At 42.4% G+C, this 21,644-nt stretch overlaps 1 protein-coding gene across 1 annotated transcript; it reads right to left on the bottom strand.

Moving 5' to 3' along the window:
* Positions 1–1,711: 1,711 nt before the first annotated feature.
* On the bottom strand, positions 1,712–12,289 carry LOC110559703 (C-type lectin domain family 2 member D11). The gene is made up of 5 exons (XM_021655277.2): positions 12,136–12,289; positions 5,718–5,843; positions 4,603–4,781; positions 3,922–4,028; positions 1,712–2,958 (listed from the first exon to the last, which is right to left on the bottom strand). The coding sequence occupies exons 1-5, from the start codon at positions 12,200–12,202 to the stop codon at positions 2,814–2,816; spliced, it is 624 nt and encodes a 207-aa protein (XP_021510952.1). The 5' UTR covers positions 12,203–12,289; the 3' UTR covers positions 1,712–2,813.
* Positions 12,290–21,644: the final 9,355 nt, after the last annotated feature.

The following is a 21,644-nucleotide window of genomic DNA, read 5'->3' as shown; positions in this document are numbered from 1 at the left end:
CTTTCCCCCACAACTCATCTTCCCAGCACATAAAACCTAAGCCAGGCGTATTGACACACTTCTTTAAACCCAGCAGCTAGGAGGCAGAGACAGGGAGATCTCTGGGTTCAAAGTGAGCCTACTTTACATACTTTACTCTGTCTCAGAAAGAAAAAGAACAAAGAACAAGACTGATTTTTTTATATCCTATTTAAATAATTTATTTAACTAGTGCTAAAACGCCCTGTCTATAGGAAACCGGTTAAATAGCTCACTGACGTCTTGTGGGTGGATCCCTTAGAAGGCTCAGTGCTCATGAACAGTTACTTTTCCTTTCAGGATTATTTTCATAAAGCAATGGAAGGAAACTTACCATGTATTCACTCTAAGTCAGATAAGGACACTGGCAAGACATTTCCCTGGGTAATCTGACTCTTAGAAATTAGCAAGAGTACACTCTACCCAAAGTTTGGCTATGAGTCTCAGCATCTACTTCAATCCCCTGTTGGGTGGAGCCTTTCACAGGACTCTCTCTGTAGGCTCTCATCCTGCTTGCTCTCTTCTGTTGTCTATCCTGTTTGCCATTCTGAATGAGATTTAAGCATCCTCCCCAGGGTCCTCCTTAGTGTTTAGCTTCTTTAGGTCTGTAGCTTTTAGTTTGGCTATTCTACATTATATAGCTATTATCTGCTTATAAGTGAGTATATACCATGCATGTCTTTCTTTTTCTGGGTTACCTCACTCAGGATGATCTTCAACTTCCTGAACAGAACACCAAAAGCTCAGGCACCAAGATCAACAACTAATAAATGGGTCCTCCTGAAACTGAAAGGCTTCTGTAAGGCAAAGGACACTGTCAACAGAACAAAATGACAGCCTACAGACTGGGAAAACATCTTCACCAACACTATATTTGACAGAGGTCTACTCTCCAGAATATATAAAGAACTTATGAAATTAAACACCAACAAACCAAATAATTCAATTTAAAAATGGGGTACAGAGCTAAGCACAGATTTCTCAACAAAGGAAAATTGAATGGCAGAGAAACACTTGAAGAAATGCTAACATCCTTAGTCATCAGAGAAATGCAAATCAAGGCAACATCAGAATGGCTAAGATCAAAAACTCAAGTGACAACACATGCTGGAGAGGATGTGGAGAAAGGGGAACCCTCCTCTATTGCTGGTGCGAGTGCAAACTTGTACAACCACACTTTGAAAATCAATCTGGCACTTTCTCAAAAAATTGGGAATAGCACTACCTCAAGATCCAGCTATACTACTCCTGGGCATATACCCAAAAGATGCTACACCATTCAACAAGGACTTTTGCTCAGCTATGTTCATAACACCTTTATTTGTAATAGCTAGAATCTGGAAACAGCCTAGATGCCCCTCAACAGAGGAATCGATACAGAGATTGAGGCACATTTACACAATGGAATGCTACTCCACTATAAAAAACAAGGAAATCATGAAATTTTCAGGGAAATGGATACATGCTGTTTTTCCAAGGCTTGCTCAGCTCTACCAATAAAAGAAAACAGAGGAAGAAAAGGCTAGAGAGATGCATCAGTAGTTAGGAGTACTTCTTGCAAAAGACCAAGGTTCCATTTCCAGAAGCCACATGGCCACACACATCAGTCTGTAACTCCAGTTCCACACACACACACACACACACACACACACACACACACACACAATTATACAAATGAAAAACACACATCAAGTAGATATAAACATAGTCTTTTTTGTTTTGTTTATTTACTATATATGCCAATCACAGCTTCCCCTCCCTCCTCTCCTCCCAGTCCTATTCTCCCTCATCCATCTTCCCTCTCCCCTTCCCTCCCCTTGCCCCTCTCATCCCTTTTTCCTCAAAGACAAGGAGGCCAAGTATAGGTATCATACCCACAGCCCCCTAGCAAATCAAGCTGTTATAGAATAAAACAGAGAGAAAAAGATGAAAAGACCAGGAGATGCTTTGTAGCCTGTTATTTCGTCCTTTTTGGGACTCATCAGTACAGTGTAGTTAACTCTATAAAGATTTTAAATACTTTGTTTTTAGGACCCAATAATATGCACATTAGTGCAAAACTAAGTATTGAATGCTTAAGGAGTTTAACTCCCATTTAATGAGAAATGAATCCAATAAAATGGTAAAATTTAAATGGCATTTGTTTATAAAATGGTTTATACTTGAACAGTATAATTATATAATTATATTTAGAACCATAAACCTGGAAATAAGAACATTAAAAACTAAAGAGAGATTTTGACAGTGTCACTTATGTTTTAAAGGGTGTAAAATAAATTTTAATTTTAAATAATTTCTAAATTCTTCTGGGTGTCGGCATAAATTTTGAAAAGAACGTATAATGTGTTTCCACCAAATTATCAGATGCTACAGATTCTTCTCTTCCCTGTCATTATTAAAGCATTCCCATTCTTCACTTCCCACTGTGAACTTGTGACTCTCCTGTTTCAACCCTTAAGTAGCGGGCATCACAGGTATGTGTAACCATATAACATCCACACACACTTTTGGGAACTCATTTTTGTGGTCTCATAGTCTCAAAAGAAAGACTTCTCTGCACAAAAGTAAAAGTGGGGTCAACTAACATTAATTGTTCTTTACACATAAGGTCTGAGTGCCGACATCTATGTTAGACTCAACCATGTTCTTCTAATCCCCTGTATGTGCACTTCTTCAAAATGGTTTTCATTTGTGATGTCAAGAAATATTCTTAGTTCCTTTTGATATCGATGTGGGAAGATATGGAAAAGAGTAGCAACTGTAGATAACAGGCTAAAAGCATCTCTTGGGAGAGGCTATACAGAAGAAAAAGAATTTTGGCACTGGAGGGTATAGCTGTTGGGTTTGCTACAGATCCATCTTTTATCTACATAGACCCTGGCACTGCTGATCCCATTGTTGTTCAGGTAGGCATGATTTTCCATTCCCCGGATGGGAACCCTGAAAAGAAACAAAAAGCAGTAAGTCTGCAAAGCCCAGAACTGCATTCATTCCTGCAACAAAATCTCGCCCATCTCCCCTGCTTATTTGTAACATGAATATAGTCAAAGAAAGACAGTCCTGTACCAGTTTAGCACCTAGCAGTTTTAACACTTCCAGAGTTATTTATGAACACCACATCTCTGTCATTTGTATGTGATGTGTAATCTGTGGACAAAGCAGTCGACTGGGGCTTGCTGACATGTTCAAATGAAGTGCAGGCATGTTGGCCTCACAGTGGGGGATTTTCAGTTCTGCTTTGAAGCATTTTATGTAGCTGAAAACCCATTTATTACATTGCTGAAAGGACTTTAATGATAGACTTGACTGGGTCTGTGATTTACAATTCTAGTAAAACAACTGTGTTCTAATCCAAGAAATATCTTGGATGCCAACAGATAACAAGACTTTAGGGGTGGTTTTCCAGTGCCCTTGGAGTCTCTGCTTTTGTGAACAGGTATGGCTGTGCAATGACTGATGAGTCTTGGCTAGCAGTTCTGCAGTGGCTTTTGAGGGTGTCAGAGCCCTCACTGACCATCTGAGGTTCTGTCTACATCCCACACAGGGCATTTATCATCAACAAAAAGTTTTAAGTTGGTAAAGGAGCAGACAATACCTCCCCCAGATGCCAGCATCATTTGAGTAAAATCACACTAAGTAAAGGCTTTGGAAATGATGGCCAATAATACATGGGAGAATCTCCAAAGGATTTAAGTTTGTGGGGATGTGGAGTTGGCTGGGGATTGACTCCTGCATGTAGCACACACCCTCCCTCCCCGGCACACCTCCAACCTAAGAGTTTATTATTCTTCCTCTCCAGAACAACTGGCCTCACGTTAAGCAGCCATTCATCTGTCAGAGCCACAACTCACACGTGATCACAGTACATAAACATGGTAGAAGGAAAGGCATCTGCAAACATACGTGTTGTTATACTCAGTGTTGTCTGCCCATCTCCAAGGGAGTTGTGGAAACTCTCTGTGCAGGCCGATCCAGTAGTCCAAAGTCCCCTTGTATCTACTTAGGAATTCCTGTCATGAAACACAGACAGCAAATACATGTGTCTCTCTGTTTCAGATGATCCTTGAGGCTCTCCATTCCACAACTTCCTTAGCAATGTCAGGAGGGTGTAACTGAGGGTCGCAGAGTTTGGAGGTATAATAGCCTCCAGTTTTCAGTAGACCCAGTTGACATCTGTAATTCTAAAGCACCTCATTTGGATTACAGCTGCAAATTTAATGACACCCCACTTTGGCTGGCATGGTCCTTGGCTAAGCCACCCCTTGCTATGCTTAAGAGTTGTCACCTTCAGTATACAACATGTGCCGGCTTGGAGAAAAACGCTCATGACCACCAGGTATCTGGGTAAAATGGCACCTCTGACCTTTCAGACTGACACTGAGCACGACATGCAGTAATGTTTCTTCAGTGTCTCAGAGCTTCATCTAGATGTGTGTGACCATCACAAATGGCACACACTCACATGTTCCCCGTGTCTCCACCTGCTTGAGGTGGGAAACTTCTTCATGCTTCATCTTACCCTCCCTATCTCCAGGCAATACATATTCAACAGAACAAAGAAACAGCCCAATCCCTGATCATTACCAGCTCCTCCAGGTTGTCAAATTGAGCAAGTTGGGCCTCTTGTGCCATGCAGAAGGTCTGGCTGAAGGTCCAGTTACTTGTGGATTCAGAAAAATGAAAACATTTGTTTCCAAATCCAATCCAGTGTCTTGGGCAAGCAGCATAGGTGTTTTTCACTGGTGCCTGTTCGGTCTTTCTTACTAAAATTCAGACAACACAATGAATTATAACAAGCATGTCTTGTCTCTTTTTGGCCTCCCCTCCTGAGCTCAGATGTGAGGTGTGAATTTGATTGTAGCTTCCCCAATTGATCTGTAGGAGTCCTCTCCTGAGCATAAGAGGCCTTTATCTAAAGGTCTCCCACCCTGGGTCTGAGTCCCATTCGCTCTCAGGTGCTCATTGACAGCAGGGCTCCCTGGAAGTGCATTGATTTCTATAATATCATCACTTTTGTGCTTTGGATGATTGTTTCCTACAGTGGGGGTTGCTACAGCAACAAGCACTCTGTATGGACACCTACTTTGACAGTCAGCCTGATGATTGAGATAGCAGCGAGAACTGTTGGGAAGGTAGCATACACAGTGTGGACATGTTGCTCTAAAGGATGGTTCACATGCCTAAGAGGACAGTGTGAGACTTTATCACACTATTCTGAACAATGTGGCACTAAAATCCTAAAAATTGATTACTTCAGGAACTGTCCATGTAATATGCTGAAAACACAATTGAACGTGGTCACTAAAACCATGGTTAATGGGGAGAGCCACTGTATCTTCCTGGCCATATTACTCTTCTCTTCCTCACACTTCCTTGAGGTTCCTCCTTTGGGTATTGCTCTCTTTGTTCTCTGCCTTGCACAGTTACCCCAGGTGGACATATGTCTCTTGCATCTGTGTCTAGAGCTTGATGATATCATTTTCCCAGGGATGCTGAGCCTGGTCTCCTGTGCACACCACAGCCTGTGCTGTTCCTCCACTGCAGCTTCCTGCTGGAGCCTGAGTTCCCAGGGAACAGGAATTTTCAGTGTGTTTTCTCAAGCCCTTCCCACAGTGCCTGGCTCACAGTGGTCAGTAAGTATTTACTGACAATGTCAATGTGGACAGAATGTTACAGAATTTGGAGAATAAGTCACTTACCTGCCAAAGCAACAGAAAGCACAGTCACAGCTACAGTGAGGACTGTGATCACTACATAGCAGCAGTAAAGCTTAGCAGGAGCCTCAGGAGAGGTGATGCTGAGATATTTTCCTTGCAGCTTTTTACCTGAAAAATATAAATATGAGCACATCAATCTCAGGAACCTTTCATAGAAAAAGATAAATGTACTCAGAGTCATCTGTATATTTGGCTTGTACTCTGTCACCGTATAGCCTTTCACAGAAGGTCCTGGTCTGTAAATCACATCCATGGCTCACAGAAGACTAAAGGACTGGGAACAGATTTGTTGCCATAGAATCTTTCAGTTATTGAATGAAGAGTCAGTGAAAGAACAAGAAAGAGAAAGATTGAAGTTTAGGTTGGAAAACAACACAAAACTATATGGAAAGGACAGGAGAGGGGAGGGGAAAGGAGGGAAGGGAAAGGGAGGAGCTCTTCATAAGGAGAGCACGGTTAGGACTGAAGGAAGTATTGCTACATAGAAAGTTTGAAGTCAACCTGGACTACATTAAAATTGGTCCTAAAGAACCTAGTAAGATAATTAATTAAATAACAACATACATGTAATAGAACACACTGACATACCTAATGGGTGAAATATGAGATACTGTGTGCATGCCTGATGCCTGAGGACAGCAGAAGAGGGCCTTGATTACCCTGGAACTGGAGTTACTGACAGTTGTGAGGGGCCATGAGAGTACTAGGAACTGAGCCTAGGTCCTGAGCAAGAGCAGACAATGCATTTAACCACGTGCCATCTCTACAGCCAAGGTAATTTTCAAATTGCATGAAAAGGCAAAAGAACAGCTGAACAATTTAGAAAAAAAAAAAAAAGGCCAAATTTGCAGAAACAACACCACCAAATCAGAGTGACAGAAACAAAGACATAAGTTTGGTTTTAGCAAAAGTGCTGACACATAAGCCAAAATATTAAAGTTAATATTAATAATGATAACAACCATAATAATAATAACCAAAATAATAATAATAAAATGAAAGACAAAAATAATAAAACTTGAGAAACAAGTCGAACATTTGGGCCTGACTTATCATCTTCCCAGGAGGATGACCTGGCCCCCTGTGCACAGGGCATGCTGGCCCACTCTTGCTTCTTCCTGCCTGCACCTTCCACCTATCTTTGCAACACAGAATGCTGAGACAATCTCTGTATTTATATACTAAAAGCTCACATTACCTCTGTGAGAGGTGACCCAAGCATGAACCATGAGACTATAAAACTATCTGAGGAAAAGAGAGAGGAAAAAAAAAATCTCTGTGAACTTGTCTTGACTAAACATGTCTGAAGTATAATACCAAAATTCTTATCCAAATTAGAAAAAAAAGGAACATTTAGACTTTGGACTAATTAAAATAATCTCCTTCCTGAGTTCTGCAAAGAGGGTTTAGAAACAATTTCTGCAAGACATAGATCAAAGTGAAGTTGTGTAGAGAACATCTCGAGAGCTCGAGAACTCAGCGACTAAAAGAAGAAAAGAAGAAGAATGGGTCAAACACTTAAGTATCCACTGGTTATCAAAGATCGTGCATTGAGTATGTGCATTATTACCGGGTTGGGAAAAGACACTTGAAAACACATCATGAGTTTGTTAAAATGAAAATATACTCCCTGTTTGCCCTGGCCCTGCTACCTTCATATTCTCACAAGAGAAATGAAAACCTGTGTTTGCCTCACATGAGCACTGACAGCAACTTTAGAGATTCTTATAAAAAACTAAAAATGTTTTTTAAATTCACATTTTGCCATAGGCCAAATATCCTCCAACACTGAGGATGTCAACAATATTCTTGAGCACCGGAGCAGAGGCATTAAAAAGACAAAGTGGACCATATGCTTGTCCTTGTTCATCTCTGGCTCTGTGTCCTCAGCAAGCTCTAGAGTCGGGAACCATAAAACCAGCTGTCCTGCTGCTTATCCTACAAGGCTGATCACACAGTTGTAGGTTTACTTTTTTGTGTGAGTGTGTGTTTGCATGTGTGTTTTTGATAGCTCTAACTGTCACCAACTTGTTTTTGCTTGAGCTAATTTAATCCACATGTTTTCCATTGGCTTCTTTTTTTAAACTTCTGCAGATTAAAAGCAGATGTGGTATTTTGAGCTGCTTTTGTGTTTCTGAATCCACAACTGTTCTTAGACCAATGATGCTTAGAACATGGTCTCTTTCAATCAAAGGGCAATCGTTTGTATTTGACACACAACTGAAGCCTGTGGGTGACTATCAGACTGCAGGAATCCAGGTGAACAGCTTCTGAAAAGGCAAATGTCAGGCCAGGGGTGACTATTCTTTGGGAACAGAGGAAGGGAGTGTCTGGGAAAAGTCTGCAAAGGGCCTGAGAAAAATTTAGGTGGAGTTATAGGACTGTATTTCATTGTGATAGAGCAATAATTATTATATGTTTTCAAAACTCATAAAAACTTACACAAAATGAATTGAATTTAAACAAAACTGAATCTAAACTATGCTCTTGAAAAAGCTCCCACTGACTTTAACCACTATATTTACTCACTTTTCCACATCTCCAAGACAAAAGGGAGCCTGTGCTTAAACTAAAAAGATAGACAATTCTCAAGATTAGAGGATTTTAAGCATCATATAATGTCCTTTGTATTTTGGCTACATATAAAATTCTCAACATTTATTTTTTTCATTGTTTGTTGAGGTGATCTTTCTTCACATTGCATCAAAGTGTTTCTCTATTTTCTTGTTTTGTTTTCTAAGACAGAGCTTCTTTATATAAGACCTTGGCTGTCCTGAAACTCACTTCCTGGACCAGGCTGTCTTTGAACTCACAAACATCTGCTTACCTCTGCCTCCCAAGTGCTGGGATTAAAGCCTCTGTCATCACACCTGGCATGTCTCTGTATTTTCTCTCTTTCTTTAACTTTAAATATATATATATATATGTATTTATTTATTACAATGCATTCACTTTTTATCCCCTCTGCAGCCCCCTCCCTTGGCTCCTTCCAGTCCCCCCCCCTTTTTCTCCCCCTATGCCCTTTCCCTAGTCCCCAGATAAGAGTGGACCTCCTTGCCTTCTATCTGAAGCAAGCTTATTAGGTCTTATCCAGGATGGCTGCATCTTCCTCCTCCAGACTGCACCTCCCCCCGCCCCAGGAGGAGGTGATCAGCCTGCCAGCCACTGAGTTCATGTCACACACAGCCCCTGTACCCCTTACCAGGGCTAAACCTACTTGGAAAATGAGCAGGCAAAGGGGTTCCTTTGAAATTGAGGTCTAGGTCCTCTCCATGCATGGCCCTTAGTATAATATAATATAGAATAAACATACTAAAGTCTATAGCCTAAAAAAGCTAAACAACAAGGAGGACCCTAGGGAGGATGCTTAATCCTCATTCAGAGGGGCAAACAGGATAGACATCAGAAGTAGGAGAGGACAGGGAACAGGACAGGAGCCTTCCAAAGAGGGCCTCTGAAAGACTCTTCCCGCCAGGGTATGGAAGGAAATACTGAGACTCATGACCAAACTTTGGGCAGAGCACAGGAATCTTTATGGAAAAAGAGGGAGATGGAAGCACCTGGAGGGGACAGGAACTCCACAAGGAGAACAACAGAGCCAAAATACTTGGGCCCAGAGAGGCCTGCAGAGACTGATACTATAACCAAGGACCAGGTCTTTTCATGCCCAGTTCATGAGACCCCCCAAAGACCACAAGGAATCGACTCTGCTGCAAAACACATGAGGGTATATTAGATACAAGCTCAAGCCTGGGTCATAAAACTTCCTGTGGAAGCAGTAGAGGCAGGGCAGGAGTGGCAGAGCAGTCTATGGGAACAGGGAAAAACTGCACATAGGGAATTACATGTCTTGGCATTACATGATTGGGTAAGGGAATTAGACCTTTGAAATGATTGGTTTACTTTAGGCGCCAAATCCATAAACAGTTCTGGCCTGGCCATCTGGACCAGTTTCCAAGCAACTGTATTTCTAGTGGGCAGGAAAAGAATGTGGTAAATGCCGTTCTACCCTGCAGGTGGCTGGACGTGTCTCCATCTGGCTGGCCTTCGTTCAGGCTTGTGCTTCAAACCCTAAACCAATACCCAAAAAACTAATTTTTATTTATTTGGTCTCTCAGTCTCTGTATTTTCAATTGTTAATTCTGTACTGTCAAAGAGCTAAGTGCTGGCAGGTATAAATATCTCTTACCAGGGGCTTGGGAGAGTAGAGAGGAAGTAGGCAATATTTACCATAAAGAGGTGACAGCTCTGGTGTCAAAGGCACAGTAGGAGGGAGTTCACAGTAAAGTATAGTGTTCCTGAAAATAGCTGAGGGGTTCTAATGCATTCACCATAATGTAACAAGAAAAGTGTGTGTAAGTGTACAATGTCAATTAAAAAAAAAGAAAGAAAAAACAACCATACTAGAGAGTTTAGGATTGAGCTAAAGAACAGTACCTGATGTGTCTTCTGGAGGAGACTTCAAGCATCAAATGCCCCAGGTTCAAACAGGATCCCACACCACACATTTCTTATATGGTATTACGAGTAAGATTTACCAATAATCTTCTGTTTTTACACATGTAAAATTTCTGATACTGTTTTTTTTTTCATTTTTGATACATACATGGTAATTTTGTCATCCATCTTTCTCATGCTGTATACACGTATCTCCTTCTAAATTCAAACGTCTCTTATAACACAGTTTGAGTAAAACTTTCATGTATTTATTAGAAAGCAATGTTGAAAATGATCTCTTAAAAAAAAAAAAACAAGGAAAGGAAACATTGTTGGCCTAGATTTTAGCTTTATTAAAAAAAAAAAAAACTTCAGTGCCAAAACCAGTTGCAGTTTCAAAAGAGTAAAGTTGCCCCCAAAAAAACCCTCCAGTTACACAAGAGGTGCACTTTAGACATGAGCTCCCCATTCACAGAAGAAAATGTTCCCACTGGGTAAGCATTTGGATTTCAAAAGTCAACCCTGCTGAGGCATGTTATACCCAGTTCCCGAGCCCCCAAAAGATCTCCAGGAATCGACTCCGTTGCAAAACACATGAGGGTCTTTTTATTGTTAATTACAAGCTGCAGCTTGGGCTACACAGCCCCACCGCTGAAGCAGTAGGAGCTGAGCGCCCAGCGCCCAGGTTAGTGGGGTGATTTATAGATTCTGGTCCATCCCAGCATGCCCAAGGCAGGTGCAATTCCTGCCTGGCAAGCATCTATTGGTCAAGATGCTACATTTTGAATTGATTGGCTATAGGAAGGATCCCAGACCATTAATGACCAGGTGTCCCTCCCTAGGGGGAGGGTCCAGTTTCCTAGCAACTGTATCTCTAGTGGGTGGGGAAAGAACGCAGCGAGGTGGTCCTTCCCCTCAGGGCATTTACTAACTATACCGCGCCTAATCTACGTCTTAACAATCGCTGCTACCTTATCTTTTGGTCTCTCAGGCAGAGGGAGTAGGAGCTCCAGGCCAGCTTGGGAGAAGCTGTGAGACTTTGTCAAACAATCAGTCAGTCAATTATCGATCCATCAGCATCATCATCATCATCAGCATTAATAATAATAATAACAATAATAGTAATTTCAGTTAGGAGAATTCTTGGTTTAAGTTATGAGCATTAACATTTGCCATGAATTTGGTATTTTGGTAAATATTGGTTTTGTTTTCTCAAAATCCAATATTCTCTCCCTAAATAAAAAAAATATATAAGGTGAAGAAACAGGGAAGAGGAAAAAAAGAAGATAAAAGGATGAAATATAATGAAGCACAGACATTTACAAAACAAAAGAAACACAATTTTCTTTCCTTTCTGAAGATTAAAGTACAGAACCTCATTATATCCTTTTTCTATTTTTTACTGTGAGCTCAAAATGCAAAGGATTTGGTCCTAGGTGGGTTCAGCCCCCACCCTATGCCACCCCCTTCCAGTTTTTTTTTTTTTAATTAAAGCAGATCTCCAAAGCACAAGCCCCAGCTTCCCAGGCAACTTTGTCACTGAGCACAATGCAAAGCTGTTGTTTGAATTTCCTTCACTCATAATGGGACATATAGAGCAAGCATATCCTACATCAACCTGACATAATCTACCAGAGTGTAATTTACCAGATCCCTGAGAAAAGAGTAGACTAGCAAGCCAAGTGCAAAAACAAAAAGGAAAACAAAACAAAAGCTGTGTCTGTGGCTCTGGCTCCTGTAAGGTAAGTCACTGTTCTTTTCTCTTGCTAAGGAACTATTCAAGTATTGTATCTCCATTAGTATAACTACTGTAACAACCTCATAGCTAATCCTATCTGCAGCCTCTCCTTTCCTCAGAGATCCACTGTGACAGGCTCACTGGCATGAGGTTCAGCTCCTCTGCTGTCCCTTCCCCGCTGAAGCTCCTCTCTGCTCTTGTAGTTTGCTCAAATTCCATACATACCCATTTGTCCCTCCTGCAGGCAGTCTGTGGCAGTGAGCATGCCCACAGATGTGTCTGGGGTTCCCATTTCAGAGCTGAGAAGCTGAGCTTCAGCTATGGGAAGACTGAAACTTGAAAGCTGAGAGGGGAGGAATTATAAAACCTCGAGGAGAGGAAATACCATTTGTGTTTGTGCGTTGCCTTGCATAGGGGTGGAGTTGCGAGATTTGAAAAGCCTGCTTTATTGGATGGCTGTGTAAGCAGCCTGCTTATCTGGTTTCTCCTGCCCCTAAGCTCATGAACTTACAAAACACAGTCACAAGATAGGAGAGAAAGTGTCACATGGAATTAAACGAACTGCGGTGAAATAAATAAAACTGCTAAGTGCCGTAGACAAAGAGCTTTTAACTGGAGGGTGGAATAAGGGAGACCAGCTTTACTGTCCTACAGGAATCAACCTGGGAAGAAAAGACAACAACATAAAGGAAATATAATTACCAACCCTTTCCTGCCCTGAATACCACACACCAGACAGTGACCATCTGGGTGGGTCGATGCACCTCTGAGTTTGAGGGCATTGTTGAAGAAAGGGCACCCAGGGTGAGGTCAGGGGGTTCTGTGTGCTAAGGGGCAGAATCTCTAGGAGACAGAGTCAGGATTGAGAGAGCCGGAGGCCCTCATAGTCAATGCTAAACTTAGTTCTTACCTGTCAGGGAAGAAGAGACTGTTTATTCTGGAGCCAATTATGAGTGACTCAGGACCGTGGCTCAGGCTGTCTCACACAACATGTTCACATATGGAAATGTTTTTGTCAGTGGTGTGGGGACAGAAAGAGAGTGCCCACTGGCACCTTCCTCAGGTGATACACAGCAAAGACCGGCGGCAGAGTAGTGGTATCACGTTTGCACTGTGAGCTCAAGCAGTGCTGGAGCAGAGGCTCACTGCTTAAGAGCACTTATTGGTCTTGCAGAGGACCGTGATGCCATGGGTGTGACCTATGGGCATAGGGGTGCGACTGCTCACACTCACAAAACAATTTCAGCTCCAGAGGATCAGACACCTCTTCTGGCCTCTGCTGCACTTCTGTGGAGCATAGACATATATGTAGGCAGAACTTTTATGCACATAAAATTTTTAAATAAAATATTAAAAAAAATTTAGAGTGAGGAAGACCCTTCCTCAACCACTAAACACCTGCTCTATGGGCTTAAAAATAATTTTAAAAATATAACACATAACATTTTAAAAATTGATTGAGATTTCTTTAGTCTTATTTTGTACATATGGGTGCATCATCTGAATACGGTGTGTGCACCACATCCATGCCTGGTGCCTGAGGAGACCAGACGACAGTGTTGGATTTCCCCTAACTGGAGTTACTGGCAGTTGTGAGCTGACATGTGGGTGGTGCATGGCACAGAACCCTGGTCTACCACCTGCAAGAGCCACCAGAACTCTCAACCATGGAGCTATCTCTCCAGCCCCCTACCCAAACTTCAGAGGTGATACGGAGCGAGTAGAAGTTAGACATATTTCTAGCAGGCAGACAGCTAAATAATAAGCTGGCCAGCTTCCAAGATGGCAGCTTCTTCTTGACCTGAGACAAGAGCCTGGAAGCGTAACAAAAGTCTGGAAGGCTTTTCATCTGGCCAGTAGAAAACCCGCGCCTTGACAAGCCCACCTAACAACTTCAAGGCCTGATCCCTCTCCCAGCCCCACTCTGCCAGCTTTTTGCTTCTCTTCTCTCTCTCCTACCATTCTTTTTCTCCCTCCCTCTCTCCCTTCTCCTTCCTCCTCCAGCCTCTTGCACCCAACTTCCCTCTCCCTTCCAACCTCCAGATCGCTAGTAACTATATACTATGAGCCATTATAAAATCCTGCTGGAATAGGGCCAGGCGCCATGCTGGCGCCATCTGGAAACTTTACTGTTTCCTGGTTTAACTTTAAGTTTCTCTTTCTGAGCTCTCTGACTTAGAAATGAAACTGAACACAAGCAAAACTCACTGACCACAAGGTCGTTGAGCCGTGCCCTAACTGGAGGCCTCTTCCTCTAACTCCCATCCCCTGAGCCAGGAATAAGTAACTGATCTGTTTCAGAGTAGATCCTGGCACAGTGACAAGGACCTCTGGCCCTTTCTTATCAAAGGCTTGCAGTAGTTCCGGAAAACAGAAAACCCTGGAGTGGCATAGGTGAAGTCAAATTCCTGACCTGGGCTTGGGAAATACATCGCCAGAAGCACAGAGACATTTAGACAGTGAGCTACTCTGTGAGACACAGTAAGGGTGGGCGCAAGTACCTGTCCATTTGCGCAGACCCACGGAAGGCACACTGCCAAGAGCAAGACTGGCTCTGCTTCGTAGCAGAGACAATATTTATTTCTACACTGGGCGTGTGTGCTCCCACTGGAGCATGTTGAACAGAGGGACATGGGTCAGTGGAAGGACAGCAAATGCAGAGTCTCAGTGCCTTATGCTCAATACTCCTGTGAGGCAGGAACTGTTCTTCAAGTCAACTCCAAAAGCAGGAAGACACAGAGCTTTGTGTGATGTTGTAAAATTGTTGGAACCTTAGGTCTCCAGGCAGGTAAGAGAGTCTATTCTCAAGCACAAGCTTTCCCTTAAAGCCTCTTTTCTACCCCTGTGACAATATTAGAAGTAACACAGTGCTGCAGTTTTGCTGCAGTTTGTCCTTGACTCTCAGGAGCATTAGGAAAACAGTGCGACTTTATTCCTTGAAAAACATTTTTACTGTACAATGAATAATTATATCCAATAGTTATATTCACCTACTTGAAACACTGGAGAGTTTACCCATCGGCCCCTTAAAAATTAAAAATTATTTCACTTACTACTTCACTTACTACTACAGCATATGTTAGGGAACCTGTGGTCAGGAGTCAGTCCACTACTGCTTCCTTGGATTCCTGGGATCCAGGTCAGGTGGGCAGGCTGATGTAATAAGAGCCTTTAAGCCCTGAACCATCTCCCAGGCCCATCTCCTTTTTAAAAAATAAAACCATAGCTTACTTACTACTTTCTGTCTTGGTTACAGTTTTGGAAGAAAGCTGCCTGCTCCTTATTTAATGAGTGCAAATAAAGAAGTGAGTGTTTCTTTGTGATTTATTATTAATTTCTCAATTTCTGAGGACAAATTACTTTTTCAGAACCAGGACTTCCTGGATGAGCAGTTAGGCAAATTTCCTTGAGTTCTGTTCCTGGGATCCAAACTGGGTGCCTCAGAACTGCCTATAACTCCAGCTCCAGAGGATCTGTTCCGTGTCTTTGTGGGCACCCATACATACATACATACATACATACATACATACATACACACACATAAATCTTTAAGAAAGAAACAGAGAGGGAAGAAGGGGGAGGGAGGAAGAGAGAGAGAGAAAAATAAGAGCACCTTAAATATTCTAGGTTATCCCAATCCAACCTTACTCCAGTTACTGCTAAGTGTCCCCAAACACCCCCATTAAGCCAGAGTCCTGGAGTTCTGAAGGATTGCAGCTTTATCGTTTGGTTTTATTTTATTTTGAGGCAGCCCCAGTATTTGCAACAGGCCAATTGCTTCATCCACCCAAGGACTTTTGGAGTCCTTTGTATTTCTTTTCTCTCAGAGCTTTGGCAAATGAGAAATGCAAGTATATGCAATGTATTTCTCTTCAAAAGTAAGAAATCTGGATATCTAACCAATTCTAAATTCACTTTAAAAAGGCGTGGGGGTGGAAGACAGGGGTTTGTGGTGCATTCCTTTAATCCCAGCACTTGGGAGGCAGAGGCAGGTAGATCTCAGTGAGTTCAAGTTCGAGGCTGGCCTGGTCTACAGAGCGAGTTCAAGGAATTCCAGGGCTACACAGAGAAACCCTGACTTGAAAACTCAAAAAAGGGAGGGGGAAAAAGAGAGACAGAGAGAGGGGGGAAGGAAGTTATTGAGTCTGGGTGCAACATTAAAGCATTTTTTTTCTATTTTTTTTTCCTTTGGAAATTCACAGACACAGACACCTGTTAGATTTTATAATTGTCTCATTTATCATGGGCCGGACAGATATTTATCTTACACTGTCTTAATACCCTTATTATCCATCTCCCAACCCTCATCCAGTGTCATCGGCCTTAATGCTACTCATCTGGTCTACCTTCCATACATAATCCCACGGTACTGTTAGGCTCAGCAGGGAGCCTAACTACCAAAGAGGCTTGCTGTGAAGGAAACTCAGAGAAGGCTGCAATTGATGCAATTGGCAAGAGGTTTTTATTTACTCCAGCAAGCTGGGGCTAACTCTGTAGAGTCAGCCCCGACTCTCAGTAGCCTCTAGTTTTTAAAGGGGTAGATGAGGGGGTTACAGGTCTGACATCATGGGAGCGGATATAGGGTCTATTGTGGGCACCAGGTCCGGTCAGCTAGACATCTGGGGTTTCCGATATGTGCAGATTCAGCTACCGTTAAAGGTGAGAAAAGGAACTGACATTTTGTGGTCAGACTAGGCCATTGTTAAAGGTGGGAAAAGCAATCTGCTCATCCTGTGGTCTCTGAGAAACGGGGCTACGTGCCTTTAGTCAAAAGGTAAGGGGCTTTTGGGAGGAGAATTAGGACCATCTGGATTCACTGCTATTTCCTTCTGCAACCGGGCGGAGGTCTTCTCCTTATCTCCATCCATGCAGATGGCTAGGGTCAGGAGGGGCTATTACATTCTCCTGTGCTCTGGAAGAGTACTGAGAGAATTAAAAAATATAAATTATAAGGCTAGTCTGATTCTTCCAGCATTTGCTTTTATTTTTCTTCTGGACCCTTCCACTCCATTACCGGAGTCCTTTCTCTCGGGCCACGTGGCTTTTTTCTCCACACTAACCCACCTCGGCGTCCCCTTCTTCCCCTATTTCCTACAGTCTCCTGTGGAGTCTCTCACTTCTCTGGTCTTCCAAAGCACCGGAACCTTAGCCACACCTATCTCATTCTGTCCTGCCCAGGTACAGGCCATTTATTGAACCAATCAGGCATAATGTCTTAGGCAGGTTCACACAAACAAGGATGGGTGGATCCGGTGGTCAATAACCAGATCTTGAGTGCCACTAATTAGCTTTAGAGCAACCTCCAATAAGACATGTAGCTTCCTCAATTACTATTTTGTTTTTAAGACAGGTTCTTTCACTGAGCCCGGAACTCGCAGGTTAAACTAAGCTAACTCACTAGCAAGTCTGAAGGATCCACGAGGCTCTACTCCCTGGAACTCATGTTACCAGGCTCAGCTTTCCTATGTGGGCTCTGAAGGGCAGAATTCACATCCTTACACTTAGGAGGCAAGTACTTTTCTGACTGAGCCATTCCCCCCAGGCCCTGAAGACGCTGTTTAGGAAAAACATATAGAATATGTTCTTTGCCTTTTGAATAAAATCGTTGTGTGCAAAAGTTGTTAGGAGCTGTTTCAAGAACTGGCGCCATTCTCCATTCCTGATTGCCAACTTGAACAGATCATAAAATTTGTATGAGGGGTAACTCTTATGTGAAGTGCTGGGTGGTAATAGGGTTGTGATAGTAAGTGTTGTTAAGGAATAAAAAGCTAGCCGGACCTGGAAGTCTGACATCTGCAGTCCCAGCAACTGAGGGGGTAGAGGGCAGAGGATCAAGGAAAACTCAGGCTATGTAACACACTGTATCAAAAACCCAAGAAAACAAAATAATAACAATGTCCTTGTTTTTAATTGATGAGTAGTATCCCATTGTGTAAATGTACCACAATTTCTATATCCATTCTTCAGTTGAGGGATATCTAGGTTATTTCCAGATTCTGGCTATTATGAATAAAGCTACTATGAACATAGTTGAGCAAATGTCCTTATTGTACGGTTGAACATCTTTCGAATTTATGCCCAGGAGTGGTATAGCTGATTTTGAGGTAGCACTATTCCTAATTTTCTGAGAAAGGGCCAGATTGATTTCCAAAGTGGTTGTACAATTTGACATTCCCACCAGCAATAGAGGAGGGTTCCCCTTTCTCCACAACCTCTCCAGCATGAGTTGTCCCTTGAGTTTTTGATCTGAGCCATTCTGATAGGTATAAAGTAGAATCTCATAAAGTTTTCAGGCAAATGGAAGGAACTAGAGAAGATCATCCTGAGTGAGGTAACCCAGAAGCAGAAAGACACATATGGTATATATCCACATAGAAGTGGATAGTAGCCATATAATGTAGGATAAACATACTGAAATCTATAGTAAAAGAAGCTAAACAAGAAGGAGGATCCCAGGGAAGGCTTAATCCTCATTCAGAAGGGCAAACAGGATAGACATCCTGTAGGAAAAGACAGGGAACAGGACAGGAACCTTTCACAGGTGGGCTCTGAAAAACTACCCAGCAGGGAATCAAAGCAGATACTGAGACTCATAGCCAAACTTTGGGCAGAGTGCAGGGAAGCTTATGGAAGAAGGAAGGGGGAGATAAAGAGCTGGAAGGGACAGGAGCTCCACAAGGAGACCAACAGAGCCAAAATAAATCTGGGCTCAGGGGTCCTGCAGAGACTGATGAATCAACCAAGGGCCATGCACAGAGAGGACCTAGACACCCTGTTCAGATGTAACCCGTGGCAGTTCAGTCTCCATGTGGGTTTCCTAGTAAGAGGAGCAGGGGCTGTCTCTGACATGGACTCAGTAGCCAGCTCTTTGATCACCACCCCCCCTCGACAAAGTCACCAAACTAGGCCACAGAGAAAGAAAATCCAGACAGTCCTGATGAGACCAGATAGGCTAGGGTCAGATAGTAGGGGAGGAGAAGTAGGGGAGGGACATAGAGGGGAAAGGAGGGAAGGTGGAAGTGGGAGGAGATGAGAGAGGGGGCTACAGCTGGGATACAAAGTGAATAAATTGTAATAAAAAATAATAATAAAGAAAAAAATGTTTAAAAAAAGAATCTCATTGGGTTTTCTTGATCTGCCTATGGTAACACACCCAGTTGTTGGGGGCATTGAGATGCTTATGTTCACAGATAAGCACTAGTAGAACCAGGAATGTTAAACATGCAGCCTTGTCTCTTCAAAGGAAGATATAGATAGATATATATCTTCTATTTTCTACCCAGAATTCTAGAAATAGATATGGTTAATAACCTGGTAATCCCTGTGCCATCCAGAACCATTATCTTGAGCACTGTTTCTCCTATGGGAGATGTCACATGTACTTTAGAAATGGGAGCAGTGGTGGTTAATAGCCTAGGTGACGCCTGTATGACCGCGACCACATCAGCTCCTCCTTCGCCAGACCCTGAGGATGTCACATGTAGTCAATGTATAGAACCCGTCCTTATGAACGAAGTCCAAGTGCTTTACAAAGAGTTCCGATGTAGTCATGCCTTAAGCTTTACTCTGCATACAGGATTGAGTTCATTGCCACCAGGAAACTTTTGTCTAAAATTGTGCTGTGTTTAAATATGCCTAAAATAATCGTCCTGGTGTCAGACTCTAGAAGCCTGAGCGAACACCACCTACTGAGCCATGCTGAACTAGAGCTTCTTGCCTCCCATGCTCATGGGGGTCACAGAGAACCCAGGCTTGATGTCTCTAATAATCATGGTCATAGCAGTTACAGTGTACTCATGACTGGTTTTCCTTAAAATAATATTACCTGAGGCATACTCATCAAACAACGGAGCCAGAGAACACAAAGGTAACAAAACACTGAAAGTAAATATTTCCCAGAATCCACATCACGGAACAGAAAACAGGCCAGTAAGCCAACAGATTAATGTTTAATCCACACAGCTGTGGGCTGGCTGTGAGCCATGGGACACAGCAAATGCTGTGGCAAAATATATTTTCTCAGCGTCAGTCACGTGTAAACAGCTGAAATCCATGTACTTCATTTTGCTAATATGGTGAAAATTAACCTCATAAAATTACAATATAACCTCCAATGTCCAATACAAATGGATATTGATGAGTTTTTTAAACATACAATTTAACATGTCACCTTTTGTACTATTTAAATAATATTTAAAAATAAGCACATAACCCTGCTGAGAATATCCCACAATGGCTTCGTTCGTTCTCTAGAGTTTATGTCAGTAAGACCAGATACTATTATGAAAATCACTGAAATGAAGTGGGGGCTGGGGAGATGGCCAGGCTGTTAAGGAGAATTCTCACAACCAAAAGGACCAGGGTTCAGTTCTCAGCACCCATGCTTGCTGCTCCAGCTTCTTCTTTGAAAGGCGTGGTGGTAGATACCAAATAAACAACTAAATGAATCAATAAGTTAATATGTAAGTCTGCACACCCATGTTGAATTTAAGCTTTTATGTGTATAATGTATATTTATAATATTTTATATAATACAATAATATTATATTATATATTTAAAAACAGGCATGGTGGCATATGTGTTAGATCAGGATCGAAGCACGCTATCCTTTAATCAGAACAATGAAGGACACCAGTTTTCCGCAGACATGGAGACCATGCGCCCAGGCACAGGGGACTTGAGGCTTTGTAGGGCAGCTGTTTCTGTTACTACGCTTTGTTGGCAGGCAGGTTTTCTTATGGCTGTGCTGAGTCCAGAGTTTCATAGCTCATCTGAGATTTCTTGTTTTAGGTCATCATCTGTCATTCCAGATCCTGAGGAGAGATAAATGAAAGGGGCAATTCATTCTCTCATTGGCAGTTGTTTTGTTTTGTTTTGTTTGTTTGTTTGTGAGAGAGGGTTAAGGGAGAGGGGCAGGCTGACTGTCCCAGGGTCCATAGGTCAGGTTGACTTCATAAGCAGGAATAGTTTTAACTTGACTAGCTGTGTGTATCCTGGGACTGCTATCATATACTTCTGGAGAAATCTTTGAAAACAGTTAATCAAACAGAGGGCTATAGTTAGTAAGATAAAACCAAAGATTAGAGGACCCATTGGGGGACATGGCCAGGGTAGCCATTGTCCTAATGTGGACCTGGTGGTGGCAGCAATTTAATCCAGAAGGAACTTCATTAAAATGTTTAAAAGACAGGATAAAAACATAATGTGAGAGTAATAATGAGGAAAGAGTGATGAAAGGGAGGACCCTGAAGCAGAAAGAGTAGACATTTTCCCAGGAGATAGAAGACAGCTCCCCATAGCCTTAAGAACCATCCATATCTGCAGACCCAGTTCCCTGCTGACTAAAACTTTTCACATGTAAAAATCTATTAAACACATACAGACTTTCCCTGTCATATTCTCTAGACAAATGTTTATAACAGCAATACGCATGGCACTGAGATCATCCTAGAAGCTGTAGGAAATCCGGAGATTCTCTAAAGCACACAGGGATATGCACGTAGGTCCAGTGTAAGTACCATATTTTGTAGAAGAGACTTGAGCTTATAGGCAGCAGTTCTGTAAACAATCTTCTGTGTGGTCAAAGGTGAATCAAGACCATCATGGAAGGAAACAGTGCGTTGGACTTAAGAAGTGGGACCATGAATTATCATTCCTGCTGTGTAGGATGTGCTGTGTTGCTGGACAAGAAGGCGGAAGCAGATACCATGGAAAATTCCCAGGCCACAAAGGC

The sequence above is a fragment of the Meriones unguiculatus genome, chromosome 5, assembly GCF_030254825.1.
Source record: "Meriones unguiculatus strain TT.TT164.6M chromosome 5, Bangor_MerUng_6.1, whole genome shotgun sequence".
NCBI classification, from domain to species: Eukaryota; Metazoa; Chordata; class Mammalia; order Rodentia; family Muridae; genus Meriones; species Meriones unguiculatus.
The sequence above is the reverse complement of the archived record's forward strand: the minus strand, read 5'-3'. Positions and strand labels throughout refer to the sequence as shown.